The following is a 17,681-nucleotide window of genomic DNA, read 5'->3' as shown; positions in this document are numbered from 1 at the left end:
AACTAAGAGAAGTAAGTGTTTCTGTTAGATGGGAAAAAGGTGAAGATTAGGCAAAAAAAGTAGTGTGTCACTGGAATAGGCTGGCTGACCACAGAAAAGGCTTTCCTAGACTGTGGTGGTTCTGTGGGGCCTGTGTGGTGTGCACCCTTGCCTGTTTAGTTAACTCTACAAAGGCTTAAGACCATCAGCTGGGGTATTTTTGTGCTGTTTCTCCCAACAGAGGTAAATTGTGGAGTTTAGGGATGGAATATAGAAAATACTGAGGAGCAACTCCTTCAGCCCTCATTGTCTCTTGACTCATTCTTGAAATTAAAATAATTACATTAATAAAACAATTCATATATGGCTTAGAAAGGGTTAGAACAATTTCTGTCTCAGCCAGTAATTATAGTCTGAAGTGAGAAAGGTGGTTCCTGGTGTAGGGAATAGTGTAAGAGTGGGACAGACACGAAGCGATAACTCCTGGCAAGTTAAGGCTCTCACTGACTTCTCTATGATCTTAAGTAATCCCTGATCACTGCTTTGTAAGTCCTTGCAGCATTTGCAAGCAGATGGGAGCCAGTCCTGCCTCACTCCCAGGCAGATGCCTCCCAGCTCACTGATGCCGGGAGCTGGCTGGCGGCCGCCAAGCCGAGCTGGCCATGCTGCCCCCGAGCTCAGCCCTGGGCTCTGCTGTGCTCAGGCTTCCCACACTGTCTGCCTGGGCATCACAGAGCACAGCCTGCTTTGCTGGCACCACCTGGCTACATGGGCCTTGTTTGCATTTGCCTTCATGTAAAAATGTTTTAGCACTCCAGGAATCAGACCTTGTTTTGCGAGATTTATTACAGTTTGCTCATTTCTTTCAGATATGTGAAAGATGATGTATGCAAAACAATAAAAAAGCAGTTTTGCCATGTATTTACATCTGACGTGAACTGTAATTTACAAAATGCGGAATTTATTTCAAAACTATCCATAATACATTAAAATTTACATCTTCATCTCATGCTGCTGAAAGACACCCCAAAAGAAATAGTTGCCTTTGCCCTGTAGTAATAAAACAGTCGAATAAAATTGATTGCCAGCTCAAAATGCTACTAACACCTCATTTTCATTGCCAAACTCTTCAAATAATCTTTAATTTGTTTTCTTTTACATATATGTGCAAGAGTTTAAAGGAAATACTTAAAGATCTGTGTAGTCTGCATAATACTTCACTGCATGTGCGTTAATCTTTAAATGGTTGCCTCACTGTGCCATGTAAATGGGCTAGAAAGGGAGGAAATGTGTATCAGACATTTACCTTAAGAACTGGAGGATGACAGCACCTGAGAATCTTACAAAAATAGATATTTTTGGTTTACTTTACATGTGCTATGAATTAATTTAAAAAAAAAGACAGCTTCATAGAAGAAATTACAAGAGAGACAAGAAGGAGCTTGCATGGCCACATTTGAATGGCCACAAATGGGAAAAAGACCACATTGGTGTCCAGCTCTTAAAACACTTGCAAGATGTAGTTCAGATGAAACGTGTAAGGAATTTGCATGCTAATGGAAAAAAGGATCCCTTTTTATGTATTGAGTGTTTAAGAGCAATTGCCCCAAGCTAAATTTATTAAGCCAGAAGAATCTTGTAAATTTCTATTGAAGATTTATTAGTCCCATTTGTTTCTGTTCTTCAGAACATGAATATTAAACTCAATCCTGCAAGTTTGTCACAGGTGAAAGTCCCTTTCAAATTAAAGGAAATTCTGGACCTGTGCCAAAGCCAGTTAAATGTAGCAACTTCATGAGGCCTAGGTAAAGGGTCTTGTACGTTGAGCTGTTTAGGATTGATGCTGGTCTTTGAGGGTTGAGTGAATAGGGCAGAGGTGGTTTTAGTGTTTTGTTTTGTTTTGTTTTGACTTGTCTCCCATTTTGTTTTAACTTCTACATGGAAGAAATATTTTAAAATAACTTCAGAAATGAACTGAACAGAATCTGCATTCCCACCAAGTAAAAATGATCAGTTACATTCTTTCTGGGAAATAATAATATCTTTTAAATTCAGTTAAATTAAAACATCTTTTTTTAAGTTAGTCATTAGGCATCTTCCATAGCAAGCAGGGAGAAACAGTACCCTCCCCAAAGTGATTCAGTCAACTTCTTTCTCCTGAATAAATGAAGACCTACATGACCCATTCAAACTAACCCCCAGTTGCTGAGTAGCTCTATCACAGGAGTTGTATCTTTTCCATGGAATCTGAGAGGAGAACCCATTGCTTCACAGGCTGTGCAGGGCTGTGGTGTAGGTGGGTGGCGTTTGACCTGTCTGATGATGGCTAGCCAAAGACTGGTATGTTCAATGAAGTTGATAGTTTTCTTACAAGCCTTAAATCTGCCTTCTGCTGAATTTAAGTGCTTTGTAGTCCCATAGTTTTGATACTTTAGTTTTAGCATAAATATCCTCTTACTTCACTTTTCCTCATAAAGTTATCTGTTGCTCTGCCACTCAGTTTTTTTGTTACATCTGCAACTTAAAAAGAAGAGGGCAGTGTTTTTGTGTGTAGATCTGGTTTCCTAACAAAACCTGGCCAGATCCTGTTTGTTTTTCTTACCCATGTGAGCAATTGCCTTTGTATTTTGATTTTTGGAAATCAGCTGAGTGCTGTTTACTTTTGGGTAGATGGGATGTTATTCGTAGCATGCGAAGTAGTGGTGAGTGGACACAGTGCAGTGCCACTGGAAGGTTGCTTGAGTTCACTGTGTTCCCTTCCAGGTTTTGCTGAAGTGAATGAGTAATTCCCTTTGTCTGAAGTTCATGGTGCTGCTGGCATCATGGCACACAGGAGTATTACTGGGAATACATTTGGCATCAAAGCCTGATGGAAGTCACTCTCCTTATCACATGTATACAAAAAGCACTCTGAACTGCATTTCTGTTTTTATGTGATACAATCTCATGCAGGACAAATTTGTGGAAAGCAACACACAAAGTGTAAGACACCTTTTGGATTTTCACTTGACTTAATCCTGAATGTGGCAACTGCATTCGCCACTTAACCGCTTGTGTTGAAAGTGGGCAGATATGTCTGATCCATTTCAGGAAATTTTAAGCAGTTCTAGTCAATCCGTAAACAGGTTCTTTCAACAGATGCAGACATTTTTTAAAAGTTGTTTTCATTCAGTTTCAATATCTGGTGTTAAATTGCTGTTTCCATTTTTAAGATAACAATAACTACTCACATCTATCGCTGTTTTCTAGTCCCCCGGGTTAAGACTGGGAAAACAACAGTTCACAGTTTCAGAATTTAAGGAAAAACAAATACTGTGATGAATGCCTTAGAATACATCATGACCATAATTTTCAGAGATGAATGCCCATATTCGCGACTTTAGTACTAAAGGGTAACTAAAAACTTACAGGGCAGAGATTGTGATACAGATAAGGATGCTTAAGTGCAGAAGGGGACCATGCATGTTGGGCCCCAAGTTGTGGAGTTCTCACTGCATAGGTAGAAATCAGAATAGAGGTTGAAATGGCAGACAGGGGGTTACTTTTTTTCTATCCAGGTGATGACTGGCTGAGTATAAGAAAGAGGAAAGATACCTGGCAGATAAGGCAGATGAAGCTTTAGGTGATGCGCACCTGAAAATCACCCAGGTGCTTTGCATGCTGCAGGTTAAGTGCAGCATAAGTTCTTTGGTAGTTCAGGGCTGGTGGGTCACGCAAGGTCAAGATCTATGACAGGTTTACTCTGCACGCTGATACTCTGGCTTCAGAAAGGCATTCTTCTACTGACAGGCCTAAAAAATTTAACACAATACCACTCAAAGCTTGTGTTGTCATGTCAACTGACCATGCTGTCGTAGCAGTAAACAGCAGTAAACACGTATTTCCCAGTGATGTTGGTTTCATTCTCTTACCAAGGATTTCCTTTTATAATGTCATTTAGAGAGACAATAACTTTTTATTTAAGGAATGATGCATAATAATAAGCCCAAATATAAACAAATGGGCATGAGAGTGAACCATGCACTGTTTTACTGTGGTTTACTCCTTTGTCTGCTAATTGCTTTCTGTTTAATACATGGATATATATCGTGTTACATTAAAAGGTCCATAGAATCCCTTAGTAATAGTATTCCCTGAATACATTAGAGCAACACAATCCAAATAATTTAAAATAATTAATTTTGTTTCCTTATTAACATCTCTTTTTACTAACATATATGCTGCTTTTTTACGTTGTGCATGTATAGTATTGTCAGCTTTAGCCAATTTAGCCTTTTGTTTTTTGTAAGGCTTTTTTTTTTCTTCTGTTTTGTGCTCTTTGGCGTTTGCAATGGAATTCATGGTATTGTTAAACTGTGGAAGTTTTCCCCTTCTAAAAGTCATCTCTTGATCCTTCTTTGAGAAAGACAAACTGTTTGGTTCCAACTCTACCTATGAAAAATAGAAATGTATTTTCTTACAAGGCTTTAATGTGTCGTGTCTCACAGATAATTACAACAATACTTCATGCCAGTAACAGAACCACAGCAAAATATTTTGCATCTATTGCTCTGTTTCCCCTGCTCTTCACCATCACATCATGGCTTTGGACTCCTTTCAAGTGGTGCCACTACTGATCCATCCTGGGAAGTGGCAGCAACATCATCAGCACTCAGGTGTATTGGCAGCCCTTAGCAAGCCCCCTTAGCTTGCTTTTCAGTGGCTGACAGCTAGGTCCTTCAGAATTACTTTCAGGCTGCTTCTTCTCAGGTTGCTTGTGTTCCCAAGGGCTTAGCCTGTGCTGGGTGATTAATTAGGGCTCAAGCAGCACATGAGTTTTCAGTGCATCCACCATCATCCAGAATAATTGTGGCCATGGAGTAACTTGGAGGTCTTTCAGGAACAGCAGCCCCTGGATTGATGATAAGCATCAAAACAGAGGACCTCCTCTGTCACTGTCTACAGTAGCTGCTCTGTTATTCTTAGGTTCTCCTATGAATCTATAAGAAGCAAGAGTTTGTACTCAAATTTGCATTGGAATTATATACAATTTTTAAAAAATTGAATTTAATACCTCAGGTGCTGCTGTAATATTGCAAGCTTTTAAAAAACGATATGAGATTGTATAGAGTGTTGAACAGTACTTCGAATTTGACTTTTTGCAATGAATATTTTTTTTGTGGAGTGAAGGGTTATTATTTCCTTTGTTATTTTTGACATGTTGGCATCATCATTAAATCTCATGTGTACATAGATTAGATTATTAAGCCACTGAAGAATGAATGATAATTTATACTGTTGTGAAATATAAATTTTGAAGATGGGTTGTTTTCACTTAAACCTAGGAGCTGTTCTTAGATTTAGATCCTGTAGGTCTGGCACAAGAATTAATTCAAAATATAAACTGAAATGTGGAGTCTGTAACAAGCAGTTTGTGAGCTACAGTAAAGACTGGATTCTGTTGTATGTCATCTTACACCATGTACAGCTGGAAGTCCAGGATAACAACTCTGCTCATTTCATTTGAATTAAACAAAATCAATATTCAGGCATAAGTTTTACTTACATATTGAGCAAATTAGGGAATCCAAACAGGAATACAGCTATTCCCTGAGGAAGGTATTATAAAGAAAATCTAAAAAACAACAGATGTAAACACATTGCCAATGAATGAGAGCATCTTTAGTTTGTACTCTGAACTGGAAGCTTACAGAAGCTTGCTGGAAGCTTACAGCACTGTATAGCAGCAGTGTACATGACTTGGAAAGGCCGTGTACATTTGCTTGTTGAAGGATCACATGAGAGCACTATGAATAGGTCAGACAGCTATTGCTGATCCTAAACAATCTGTCAACGACTGTCTTCATAACAGGCCATGTTACTTTTCTGATTCGGGGGTGACTTGGCGTGTCCCTGGCCTGCCCTGGGACAGAGTGTTTGGTAGGGCAGCACACAGGCGTGTGTTCAGGCACCACCCAGCTGGGATTTTCCCTCCGTATTGTCAAGGGCTCCGTGTGTGGCCAGTTTGGATAAAATCAGTTGCAGTGAGATTGTTCATGGACTGGTGAGGAATTAAGCATTTTAAAAACTGGTGAACTGTCGGATAAGTCCTGAAGAGGAGTTCTGCAAGGCAGGATATAGTTTGAATTACGGAGTCTTAGGAGATCCTTTTATGGTTCTTGTCTGTTAAAGATAATTTCCCTCTGTGAAGAAGGTGAAAGAGAAATGACGGTGTGAGGGTTGAAATAGCGTGCTGCTATAAACAAAGAAAGGTGCAGAGAACATCTTGTCAGGCCTATTTTTCCTTGAAGTAAAACTCTTTTAACAACTGCATCTTTTAGTGGCTTGGGTGGCACACTGAGAAAATGTCCTTAGCCTTTTCATCTTTTGGGCACAAATCTTGGTTTTTGTTGAAAATGAAAACTGGTTTTGGTGGTTTCATAGGAGCAGACATTTGTCTGCATCACAAAACCATTCAGTCTGGCACCAGAGCTCGTCATTGCTTGAGTGGGGCCCAGTGCAGGAGAGCAGGGGTGTTGCAGGTCAGGGCTGCAGTCGGGACTGAGCGTTGAACGCTTGCCCAGTCAGCCCACTCTATCGGACTTTAGCCAGTGCTATTTACTTCGCTTTCACGAGCATCTATTTCTCTCTGTCACTTTCTCTGTCTCTCTTCCTCACGCACACTTAAAGAACAAAAACCTCTTTTATACAGCTAAGCATTTTAAATAATTTTTCCAAGTCAGAAAGGGAGAGAGACTGGAAAAAATTACAGCGCAAAGCTCAGCTTGCAGATGAACGATTGCCTTGTCATCCTAATGTCCCCCTTCCTTTCCTTAAACCTCACTGGTGAGTGGGCTGTGAGCAACAGTGTTGGCTGAGCTCTGCTGGAGTGGGTGTCCAGAACAGGACTTTCTGCTGCTTTTCTCTTATTCTACAGTTGCTTCTCTGCTGTAGCTCTTTCTGCTCTGTGCACAGCAGATAATGAATGAGTGACTTCAGAATTGAAAACATCTATCTACAGAACATCTGCTTGTCCTAGGTAAATTAACTGATTTTACCTGATGTTAAGTCTACCTTTACTACTGTTTGCCTGAAAGAGATTTCTCCTGGAGACAAAAGGTGATCCTGCTACTCTTCCCTAGAAGGGTAGCAAAGCAGGAGAAATGTTCACAAACTCCAAGAACCCAGTAGAAAAGTAGAGAATACTGATTTAAGACATAAAGTTGCCGTGAACACTGTAGACATACCCAAGATTATTTAATCAAGTTTGGCTCTGGGCATCTGACTTGTTTCTGGATGGAGCTGACTCTGGGCTTGCTGGCTGTGCTGCAGGCAGTGCTGTGCCCTCATGCTGTGGGTTTCCAGTACCGAGGTGGTTCTGTTGGTGCAGTCAGAGTCTTTGTTATGTTGCAATCTGCTGTGGAGCCATACCTTAAGCACTGATACACGTTGGGGCAGCTGCAGCTGGAGTTTAAAGTACATTGTGAAGTTCTTGAAGACCCCATGTGCCTCTGAAAATGGAACTTAGGTCTTGCATTACTGTGTGGTTCTAGAGATGTTATATCAGGAAAAATGCCATTTAAATACTTTGAATTTAGCGGCCTCTTCCTCTGCATGTGCACTTTTTTCCCATCTAAAAGTGTTTTACTAAAGCTCCTTTGAGCAAGAAAACTCTACATTTGAAATACCAGCGTTCAGAGGCCTGGAGGAGTGGGTGATTGCTGATTAAAATGAGACAAAGCAGTATGTCCTGAACAGAGGGAAAGAACTCTGTCATATGTTTCAGAGTGGGAAACTCTATTTCCTGTTTTGCTACGTGGAACTTGGTTCTCCTAATGCACCTGTTCCAGTCCAGTTGCCCAGCTATTGTCTTCTTCATCCAAAAGATGATTCCTTTGTTCCAATACATTGGGTATTTATTTGTAATTCCAAGTAGAGACCAGTTTCTGTCAGCAGTCTTTTTTTTTTTTTGGCATCAAAATCAAGAAAGGAAAAGGTAGCTAATATTAAAAGTAGGGATAAAACTGGTTTTTTTAAGGAGTATCTAGTTTTTAAGGCTGGGCTGTACAAAGGGCTTGCTGCTGAGTGACTTCTTGAGAACTCAGGAGTCTGAGGCTGCTGCTGAAATTTGGACTAAAAGGACAAAGGATGACCAACTGTCATTCTTCAATACTTCCAGGTATGAGAGGCAGAAATTTTCTGTGTTTATGAACTTCCAGGATTAACCTAAGTCAAAGGCAGTAAAAGCAGAAGTTGTTCAGGTCCTCCTCCCCTTATTTGTCAATAAACCAATAAACCTCAGTCATGGCTTGTGATAGTCTTGGTATCCCAGTCTTGTGGTGTTTACATAAACACTGTCAGTACATAAGTTCTGTGCTCGTTTTCTGTCATGCAGATAAATAGCTTTCAGAGTTAGGTTGAGGCCACCCCAAACTCTTTTCATCTGTGTATTTGCTCAGACTTGTGAAATCTTAAAACTGTAGCATATTATTATGCCACTGTTTACGTAACCAGTCTTCTAAAGCATTTCTCCTACACATAAATCAAAGACTCCAATTCTCTTGCTCTGTTATATATAAGCTAGGAAGTAACTCTTTTGAGGAAGACACTGTTCCAAAGAAAATTAAAGTAAATCCATGTTATTAGAAATCTTTAGGAGGCGAGGACTGGTTTGGTTCAGTGCTGTGAGTGACCATACAGGGATACGTATGTATTCATGTTGGCTTAGTCCTACTGCAGAAAAATAACAGTAAGCCCTTGGATGCATTGGGAGCAACTATCTAATTCTTGGTCTTCCTTTTGACTATGATCCAGTTAATTTCCCAGATGTACCTATTCATCTGTTTGAAAATAGCCAAGAGAAATTATGTCCTACATTTTTTTCAGGTCTTACAGTCAGATCTGTCTTTCAGTATTTCTTGCAGGTGTCTTGGGCTCATCTCCATCGCTGTTATCTCAGTTTGCTCTGGAAAAAATGTTTATGCTACTTGAAAGCGGGAAACTTCATAGCAATTCTCAGATCATCTCAAAAGCAAATCTAGTTACATTTAGGGACTTTCTGGGATCAGTTACAATCTACCACTCAGTAGATGCAATAGTTTTCAAAGTAATAACTCTCTTTCTTTTAAAAGCATTAGGTATTCATATTGTAAAATGAAAGTGAACTGAGGTTGCATTTGTCAGATTTTGTGTTGTAAGAAGCTATGGAGACTTCAAGGAGCATCATCTGGTTTTCTGCATGCAAAAAATCCCAAAGTATTTTTGTAGGAAGGCGGGTACTCTGCTGGATTATAGGAAGATCCACTAGGCACTAAACACATAAAACAGAGACAGAGATTTGTAGCTGATAAGCTCCTGCTTTAGTACAATTAACTTGAAAAAAAAGTGTGCATTAAAACCCAGGTTCTCCGTTAGCGTCTCTTCAACAGTGCTCAGTTCCGATGGTCACGTTGGGCGGTGTATGACTCCCAGCCAAACATCTTGTTAAATACTTGCAGGATTTCCCATAGCGGATCTTACTTTAATCAAATAATTCAAACATTTCTCTTGTAAGTACAATAGAAGGGCAGGGCTTGTGTTTACAAAGTATTCATTATGGAAATCCTGTATTAATTGAGGTACATTTACTTCACTTAGGACAGTGTCCACATAATAACTCGTTAAATAAAAGGCCTTTTGCTGTTGCCTATTCCAGAGAGGCAGTCACGTGCAATGTTAATGCGTCATATACAGAAAATCATGAGGAAATGGCTTCAGAGATGTGCAATGTAGGCAGCAGAGATGTTCCTAATTAACAAAGACAATTTTATGGGTGATATTCTCACAGTGAATGGAAGAGAGTATAATTTATAAAAAGTAGATTTATCCCTGTGGAAACTACTAAATAAAGAGGCTGTGTCTTTCTCAATCTATTTCAAGAATGATTAGCAGGAGCAATGCCAGATGTTGTTTTTTTTGTAATATCATGGATTAATATAACCTATGATTTAAATTATTATCTTTCTAAGGTAGCAGCTATATTTTCTATGAGTAAACACAATGTATTTGTACCTGGCCCAGTGCAGAATCTGGAGCTTTTATGACTAACAGTAAAGCATTTAGAGTTTCACATAAAGAGTATGTGGAAAGGAAAGATAATATGAATACTCGGTGATAATATTATTACTCAGTAAAAGGAAACCAGAATTGTGCTTCTCTGAGTTCCTTGTTTTGCTGTGCCAGAAAATGCCAGAATCAACATAACCTACATACAGAAGAATTAACAGAGTCAACATTTTCCTCCTCAGTGAGTTGGAAATTACATGTTGCTTCTAAGTTTATTACAGTGAAATCTTTTTTCCTTTTTTTTCTTTAATTATAACTCTGCTATAGTTGAAAATATGGGGGTTTTGCCAGTGTTTTAAATACCTGGCAAAAGAGGTGTTCTAGAACATTTTAGGTGAATGTAGGTCAACACAAAGGAATCATACAGTTGGAAATATTTTCCAGTGTTTATGTTCAGATGTTGAGACCTGTCTGGCTCCTCTCTATTTGCATGTGTTGGGGTTATAGGCAGTCCGGCTACATTCCACGTTGATTTATATAAATATATTGCAGATTATTAATCTCCAGCCAAATACCAGTAAATTTCACTTTTCAGGAAGGTTTGTGACTTTTCACACAACTTGTTTAACGTGTACAAGACATGTACACCCCATTTAGGTAATCTTAGAGAACGTTATCTGTCATTATGAGAAATGTGCCAACACATTTTCTCTTACAGTTACTGTGTTACCATAATAATTAATGTTTGTTTGTTCAGATTATGATTACAGATTAAGTACAGATTAGTCTTCAAGTAGAGGTAGGGTGACAGTCTTATTATCATATTCTGGAATTCTGGTTCCTAATTTATTACTCACTGAATAGCGTCTTTAACCTAAAATGAATGTGCATGTATACATTTTCAAAATATGGTAGCTAATAAACATTTTTTCAGTGTAAGACTAATGATTATTTAGGAAATGCTGTCAAATGAGAGCACAGCCTTACTATGGTAAATGCCAAGTGAAAAATACTGCTCTCTTAAACCCGAATTACATTCTTCCCAAGTGGTTATGCCAATTCTAGTGTTTCCTTCTCTTGTGCAATACATTGAGATTTAAGTTAAGAAGTAAAATCTCAGTGCAAGATCTCACATACATCTTGTCCTTGTCTGTTTGTCAGATGTCCTCTGGGAAAAGAAGGGACTCTCAAGGCTTTGTGTGTGATCAGTTGTTTTCAAATCCTGCATATAAAGCCTTTAGTCCTCGAACAAACAACAAAAATACCACTTGATAACATTACCAGAAGTCCTGCACTTCTTAATTCTAATAAAGTAATTCTAAGAAAAGTGTATAAAAGATAAAAGTAATACACCAGCATCACTGATATGTTGTTGAAAAAATAAGCCATAGTATCAACACTAGTTTGGTCTGTTATCAATGAGAGATTCTTCAGTTTAACTGTCTAGACCTTTTTCTTAGTAACTTAATTAATTTTTTAAAACTACTGTCACCTAGTAAAAGAAGTGATTCATTTTTCTGCCTCACCTCAGAGAGAAATGCAATCTGATCATGTAGTGTAAATGAATAAGCACATGAGTAGAGTATGTGAGCAGGGAAGAAATGTCCTTCTGGCTGTTCAGATGGTTTCCTATTAGGATTTTGTAGAAGTGGGACTTGAAGAAGGATAGTGAAAATCACTGGCATGAATATAGGTGTGAAGCACAGAATGATGAGCAGATGTTTTTGAAAAAGGTAAAACAGTGATTAAAGCTGGTGTGGTAGATGGAGAGGATGAGAGAAATCCTACTTAAAACCAGAAGTAGAGTAATCAGATAGGAATGTGGTATTATGAAGAGCTTTGTCGATTAGTTGGATGTTGTGCAACAAGGTGAAATGACAAAGAAGTTGCAGTAAAAGAATGACCAAAAGTGATGAAAGAAGTAGTGACATCTTGTACACAAAGCTTTTTTTCAAACAGTATGCTGATTCTGGAGGTATTCCTTGTGTCCAGGAATTTGCAAGAGGAATCAGCGAAAAAATTCTGTTTCTGCTGAAGGAGATATAAAGTTGTGTAATGGTATACATGGGAATTCTGTGGAAAGAAACTGAAGGTTCATGCAAACACTCTTACGTATTTTTCAAAAATATTTCTGGCTATTTTTTTTTTTAATGATTATAAATACTGGAGCCTAGAATGTGTATAAATGTCATGTAATTTTCTGTAGTAACTCAGGTTGCTGTGTCAAAAAAATAAATTATTTTAATATAATTATTTTACATTTAACAGCTGATGAGTTCTTAATAATTAATCCTATTTCAGAATTCACAAATGAGAGACTGAGATGGTAATTTTGATATATCAGCTGTTATCAAATGAATCAAGAGCTCAAAGATTGGTCTGCCTTTGGAAAGCTCTTTTCCATTCTGTATACTGTAAGAAATTTAAATGGACATGCTTGAGATGCAAGTTACATCTGTATACTTACCTCTTCTGTTCTTTTCCTCTTCTCAGATTGTTTGATGTGTGCACCGTGTCACGAACAGACAGAGAGACCAAGTTAACATTAGTGTTTGAACATGTGGATCAAGACTTGACTACTTACTTGGATAAAGTTCCAGAGCCTGGAGTGCCTACTGAAACTATAAAGGTATTTAAAGAGAAAGATTTTAGGAGATAGTATTTCAGAGATAAATCAGACAAACTGTGTTGTGATCCCTAGGATTTTGTTGCATCAAAATTGAGTAGTGCCCAGCTTGGGACATGAACTGCAGCACAAAGTAACAGATATAATCTCTTTGTGAAAAATGCTGCACTTGTGATTTTATTCCTCTTTCAGAGTTCTAAATTTACTGAATCTCTACTGTTGTACCAAATGTAGCATTCAAGCACAGGAAGGAGAGGGACCTGGTGGAGCAGGTCCAGAGCAGGGTCACCAAGTTGATTAGAGGAATGGAGCACTTATCTTATGAGGAAAGGCTGAGAGAATTGGGATTGTTCAGCCTGAAAAAGAGAAGGCTTAGAGGTGACTTGATTGCAGCCTTCCAGTGCCTGAAGGGAGCCTACAAGAAATACGGAGACTATTTACAGGAGCATGTAGTGACAGGAAAAGGGGGAGTGGTTTAAAACTGAAAGAGTATGTTTAGATTAGATATTAGGGAAGAATTCTTTACTGTGAGGGTGGTGAGGCACAGGAACAAGTTGCCCAGGGAAGTCATGGCTGCCCCATCCCTGGTAGTGTTCAAGGACAGGTTGGATGGAGCTCTGAGCTACCTGGTCTAGTGAAAGGTGTCCCTGTACATGGCAGTGGGATTTTTAAGGTGTTTCCCAATAGCAGTAATGCCATTCTGTGATTCCATCATTCTGGGAGATCATTAAGAAAGACCTTTGCTTCCAGCTGCAGGCAAATGGTTCTGTTATTGTTTCAGCAGAGACTACTTGAACCTTCCCTTAAAGGTGAAGTGCTGGTTATTGGTAGAATGGATAAAATAAATCCTGTACTCCTTATCCCTTTTCCTTTGCCTTTTATTTCCCCAAGAGACTACTTTTGCTTTATGTCCTTCTTCCCAGGAGAGTTTGTGTACATTCTGAGAGCAAGAAATGTTCATTGTGGGCCTGTGGTGTGCTCTGCAGAGGGTGGGCTGAAGAATGGGGCGAGTCATGATCAGTTGTTACAGAAGCTGGGAAAGCTCTCAGTAACTGGGAGGACAATAATGAAATTTTGTTGTCATGTTATCTCATACTCTGCATCTGTAAGGGAGGACCCCTGCCTAGGGTAGGATGTGCCTGCGTTATTGTTACTAAAATGCATATACCAACTCTGCTTTTCTGAGAATTTCACAGCAAAGTGCCATGTTGAGGATCGTAGGTTGAGGTGTTTGACAAAAGGTTTATACCTGGGAAGAGAAGCAGAGGGATTGATCTTGAGACATTTTGACAGTGTCTGTTTAACATTTCTTTTGATTTTTTTTTTCATTTTTGTGAGGAGAAATAATTTATGCTTTCAGACATGCATTATCCATTATCTTTCACTTGTATAAGTACTTTCTGGAAGTATGTTGTATCATCTTAGTCTGGCAAGGAAAATCCTTGCCAGACTAAGATGATACAACATACTTCCAGAAAGTTATACTTCCATCCAGGGAAGAAAAGAAAACATGAAAACTCTTGAAAACGTAGTTATTTTAATAACTCTTTTAACAGCTTCAGACTTAGGAGGTGTATGATCTTTCAGTATAAAATTAGAACTAAAGTGAATAAAGATCTATTCACTGGTGTCAAAGTCACATATGTATAATACCAATCAGTTCCAGCAACCATGTTTTTAACCAAACGTAGTGGATAAAATAAAATTTTTGAAAAATGGATACAGCTTTGATTCAGTCAGAAGATGACTGGAATGTACCTATTATATTGTAAGACTGTTTTATTATAATGCTGTTAAGGTTCTATTTTCCTCTTAGGACTTTGAAGCTACTTAGATGAACTCTATTTCAACTGAACTAACATTGTGAAAATAAGATGCAAGTTGACTGGCTTATTATTTAACTAAATATATTGAAATCGATGGGATCTGAAAGACCAAGCCTCTGAAATCTCAGTTTGAAGTACCTTTTGATCTGTGTTTCATTTAAAGGAAATACAAGACATGAGCACTGTACTAAAGTATTTATGATTTTCAAAAATTCTATTTTTGAAATAGAAATTGCACTATGAGACTGTCAAATATATGTTTGGGTATACATTTCATGGAGATTTTATACTGATGAAGGAAATCATTGTGCTTACATTTGAAAAGCACTATTCTGCATAAATGGTTTACTAGTTAACCCAGTTGCTATATCTGATAGTTTGGCAGAATAAAGTAAAAAAGCCACACAGAAACAAGGAGGAGCAATTTTGGTCTTTTATGTGCAGTGCAAGTTCCACTGCAACCAGTGAAATTAGTGACTGTAAAATTCAGCTTGTGGTACATAATCACTTTTTAAATAGGTGAGGAAAAATGTAAAATTGCTGTTTACTTGGTCATCGCTGTTGATTTCAACATTTTCACAGTAGCTGATGTGTTTTTTCTTGAATCCTGTTTGGCACAGGAAAAGAGAGAGATTCAGTTAACTTAAGTTGTACCCTGTTGCTTCACGTTTATGTCAAAATATCCAGTTTATGGAGGTACTTTCGCTGATAGTCAGGGCTGATCACATGAGGAAGGGTCTCAAGGCTTATTTTTAGTATATTTCAATACCTTTGTAATTATAAAATCTTTATGGATATTCCTGACAGAAACTGAAGCAAAACATACTTCTCCTGGCTGCAGGAGAATACTACGATTTTGTAGCAGCTGAGCATTTAACCCAGAGCACATACATCGTTAAATGACTAATCTGACTTTTTATAGTTTGGCTTTTGAGGTTAATATGGATTTGTACTTCATTTATTTTCCAGAATTGCAGACAATTTGTGTAGAGTATTTCCCCTCACCGCCAGCACAGTACAAAACAGCTGCCAGTATTGTAAGACCATCTGTTAAAGTTCTGTGTGTGTCAGCAGCATAGAAGTGCCAAATGAGCCAAGCTCTGGATAGCTTGAAGTTGAAGGATCTAATATACCTCTTTGGCACCCTGGTGTAAAATCAACAGTTGTTAGTGGACCTTGAATGACATAAAATTACTATGAGAGAAGCATCAGCCCCAAAAGATCTTTTTTGTGTGAATTGACCACCATCGTTACTTAACATTTAGGGAAGGGAGGCTCAGCTTCTGCTGGTTTGGGGCATGCTGGGGTTTTTGGTTACCACCTGTCAAGAAATAAAAGTGACACTGGTACCATTTTAAGAACTTTCTTTGTGTTTTGCAGGCAATTGTCAGACTGTAGCAGTTCAGAGAAATGAGCCATATTGATCATTCAAACACAGCTAGAGCTTTTGTCTTAATGCTGCTCAACAGTGCCTTTCTAATGCCTAAGTCCCTGCAGTAGGAGTCACCCCAGAGGGTGTTTTAGGAAGATACAGACAGGTGTCCATAGCATGATAGAAGAGAGGTAGTTTTCCTATGAGACATTGCCTGGTAGTGGGAATACACACCCAGGATCTAGAGCAGACATGCTCACTTCCCCTTTCTGTCACCAGGAGTGTGGATGCTCTCGTCCATTTCTGTGGCTCTGGCTTCCGAGTTCTAGGTTATTCTGGACAGAGCAGTTTTAAATCTTTTCTGCTGAAGCCCTTCCATTATTATTTAATTGAGTCTACTTTGAGCTAGAGGGATGGTGAACACTACTCCAAATACTTGTGGACATAATGTTCACTTTTGAAAGAGAGCCATAGTCAGCCTTTGTAGCTGCTGGATTGTAGTCACGCTCACACTTGCTGGCTTCCTCTGTCAGACCTGATTAATATATGTTCCATATGGCATGAATCAGAATCAGCAATGACAACATCTTCCTTCTTTCCTCTCTACCCGTCGTCTCCTCCCTTCTTTTCTTCCTGGGATACTCTTTAACTTTAGGGTAGTTTATGTGGAAATGCAAGGTATGAGTTCAGCTTCCTTTGGTCACAGCTGTTAGTCATGCACAGGTCTTTGGTAACGTTAATGGTCTTAGCAGTTGAGCCTCCAAGAGCCTTGGCTCATTAGGAACTTTTGTTAGCTGACATAAGGGTAGTGGAAGTGGGAATGACACATATGCCACAGCACCATGATTTTCTTCTAAATAGTTAACAGACCACTAAAGTATTTTGATGTCTTAGCCTTTGGGACTGGAGCATGTTTAAACTGCGTGGTCACGTTTCATTCTGATGCTTGTGCTGGCATTTTTTTTTATTCTAATTAATTTTGATATGGTTATGGTTGTTTAACACTAACTACATTTTTCATGTAGAAATCATATGCATCAAACAATGCAACCAAGATGATGTCTATTGCTTTAAGATACTGCAATGTATTTAATAATCCTTAGCTTTAAATTATTCTATGCGTGTAATGGCTTTGTATATAAAGCTGTACATTAAGCGGTTGCAGAATGGTTCTTTGGAGTTCCCTCCAGTCATTTTGTACTGCTATACCAGAGTCTCTAAAAGCGGGAGGGGACAACAAACTTTTACTGGGGCTCTTTAATTTTAGTAATGAATAAAGTTAACTTTGTGTGGTAATGTCATTACAAGTAGACTTGTGGCTTCTTGCAATAGTTTTCTTACAGAAATCTGGAATTTAGGCTACATGTGCTAAGTGGGCTGTGTGTGTGTCAATCTGACAGTCAACACAGGAAAGAACAAAACAAAGGTTTCCAGTACAGCAGGTGCATATGTTACCTATCACAGAATGTTGCAAAAGCTGGGATGTTTTTCTACTCAGGCCTGTGATTTGTGAGTCTTCATGGTATTCCCTCCAACCTTGAACAGGGCAGCCAGATCACAGAGTGAGCAAGGTTCAATGTGTATGCTTTTCTCTGCTGTGTCCTGGTTCCTCACGCAAGTGAATGGCTTCTGTGAATATTTTTTGGATATTTACTTCTTTGCATAGAAAGCTGATATACCCATCTGATTCGGGTATACAGATTCTGGTATTTAGATGCCTAAAATTTATAAAGTACAGCAGTGAACCTAATTCTCTTTTGTGGGCTTATCAGATAGTAGCCCATAAATTGAATTTTTAAATATTTGCCTCAGTCATGGAATACATGCATCCCTGTTAGCTTATATTGTTGCATCC

At 38.6% G+C, this 17,681-nt stretch overlaps 1 protein-coding gene across 4 annotated transcripts in view; it reads left to right on the top strand.

Moving 5' to 3' along the window:
* CDK6 (cyclin dependent kinase 6) overlaps positions 1-17,681 on the top strand; it is a 137,122-nt gene that overhangs the window by 18,779 nt on the left and 100,662 nt on the right. For all 4 annotated transcript variants that reach the window (XM_071429001.1, XM_071429004.1, XM_071429002.1 and 1 more), the window contains exon 3: positions 12,496-12,631. In XM_071429001.1, the coding sequence (XP_071285102.1) occupies positions 12,496-12,631 (136 nt within the window). The remainder of the gene's footprint in view (positions 1-12,495; positions 12,632-17,681) is intronic.

Source organism: Agelaius tricolor, unplaced genomic scaffold, assembly GCF_023055355.1.
Source record: "Agelaius tricolor isolate 1412-34295 unplaced genomic scaffold, bAgeTri1.0.p SCAF_6, whole genome shotgun sequence".
Taxonomy (NCBI): domain Eukaryota; kingdom Metazoa; phylum Chordata; class Aves; order Passeriformes; family Icteridae; genus Agelaius; species Agelaius tricolor.
This window is presented reverse-complemented; position numbering and strand designations above follow the sequence as displayed.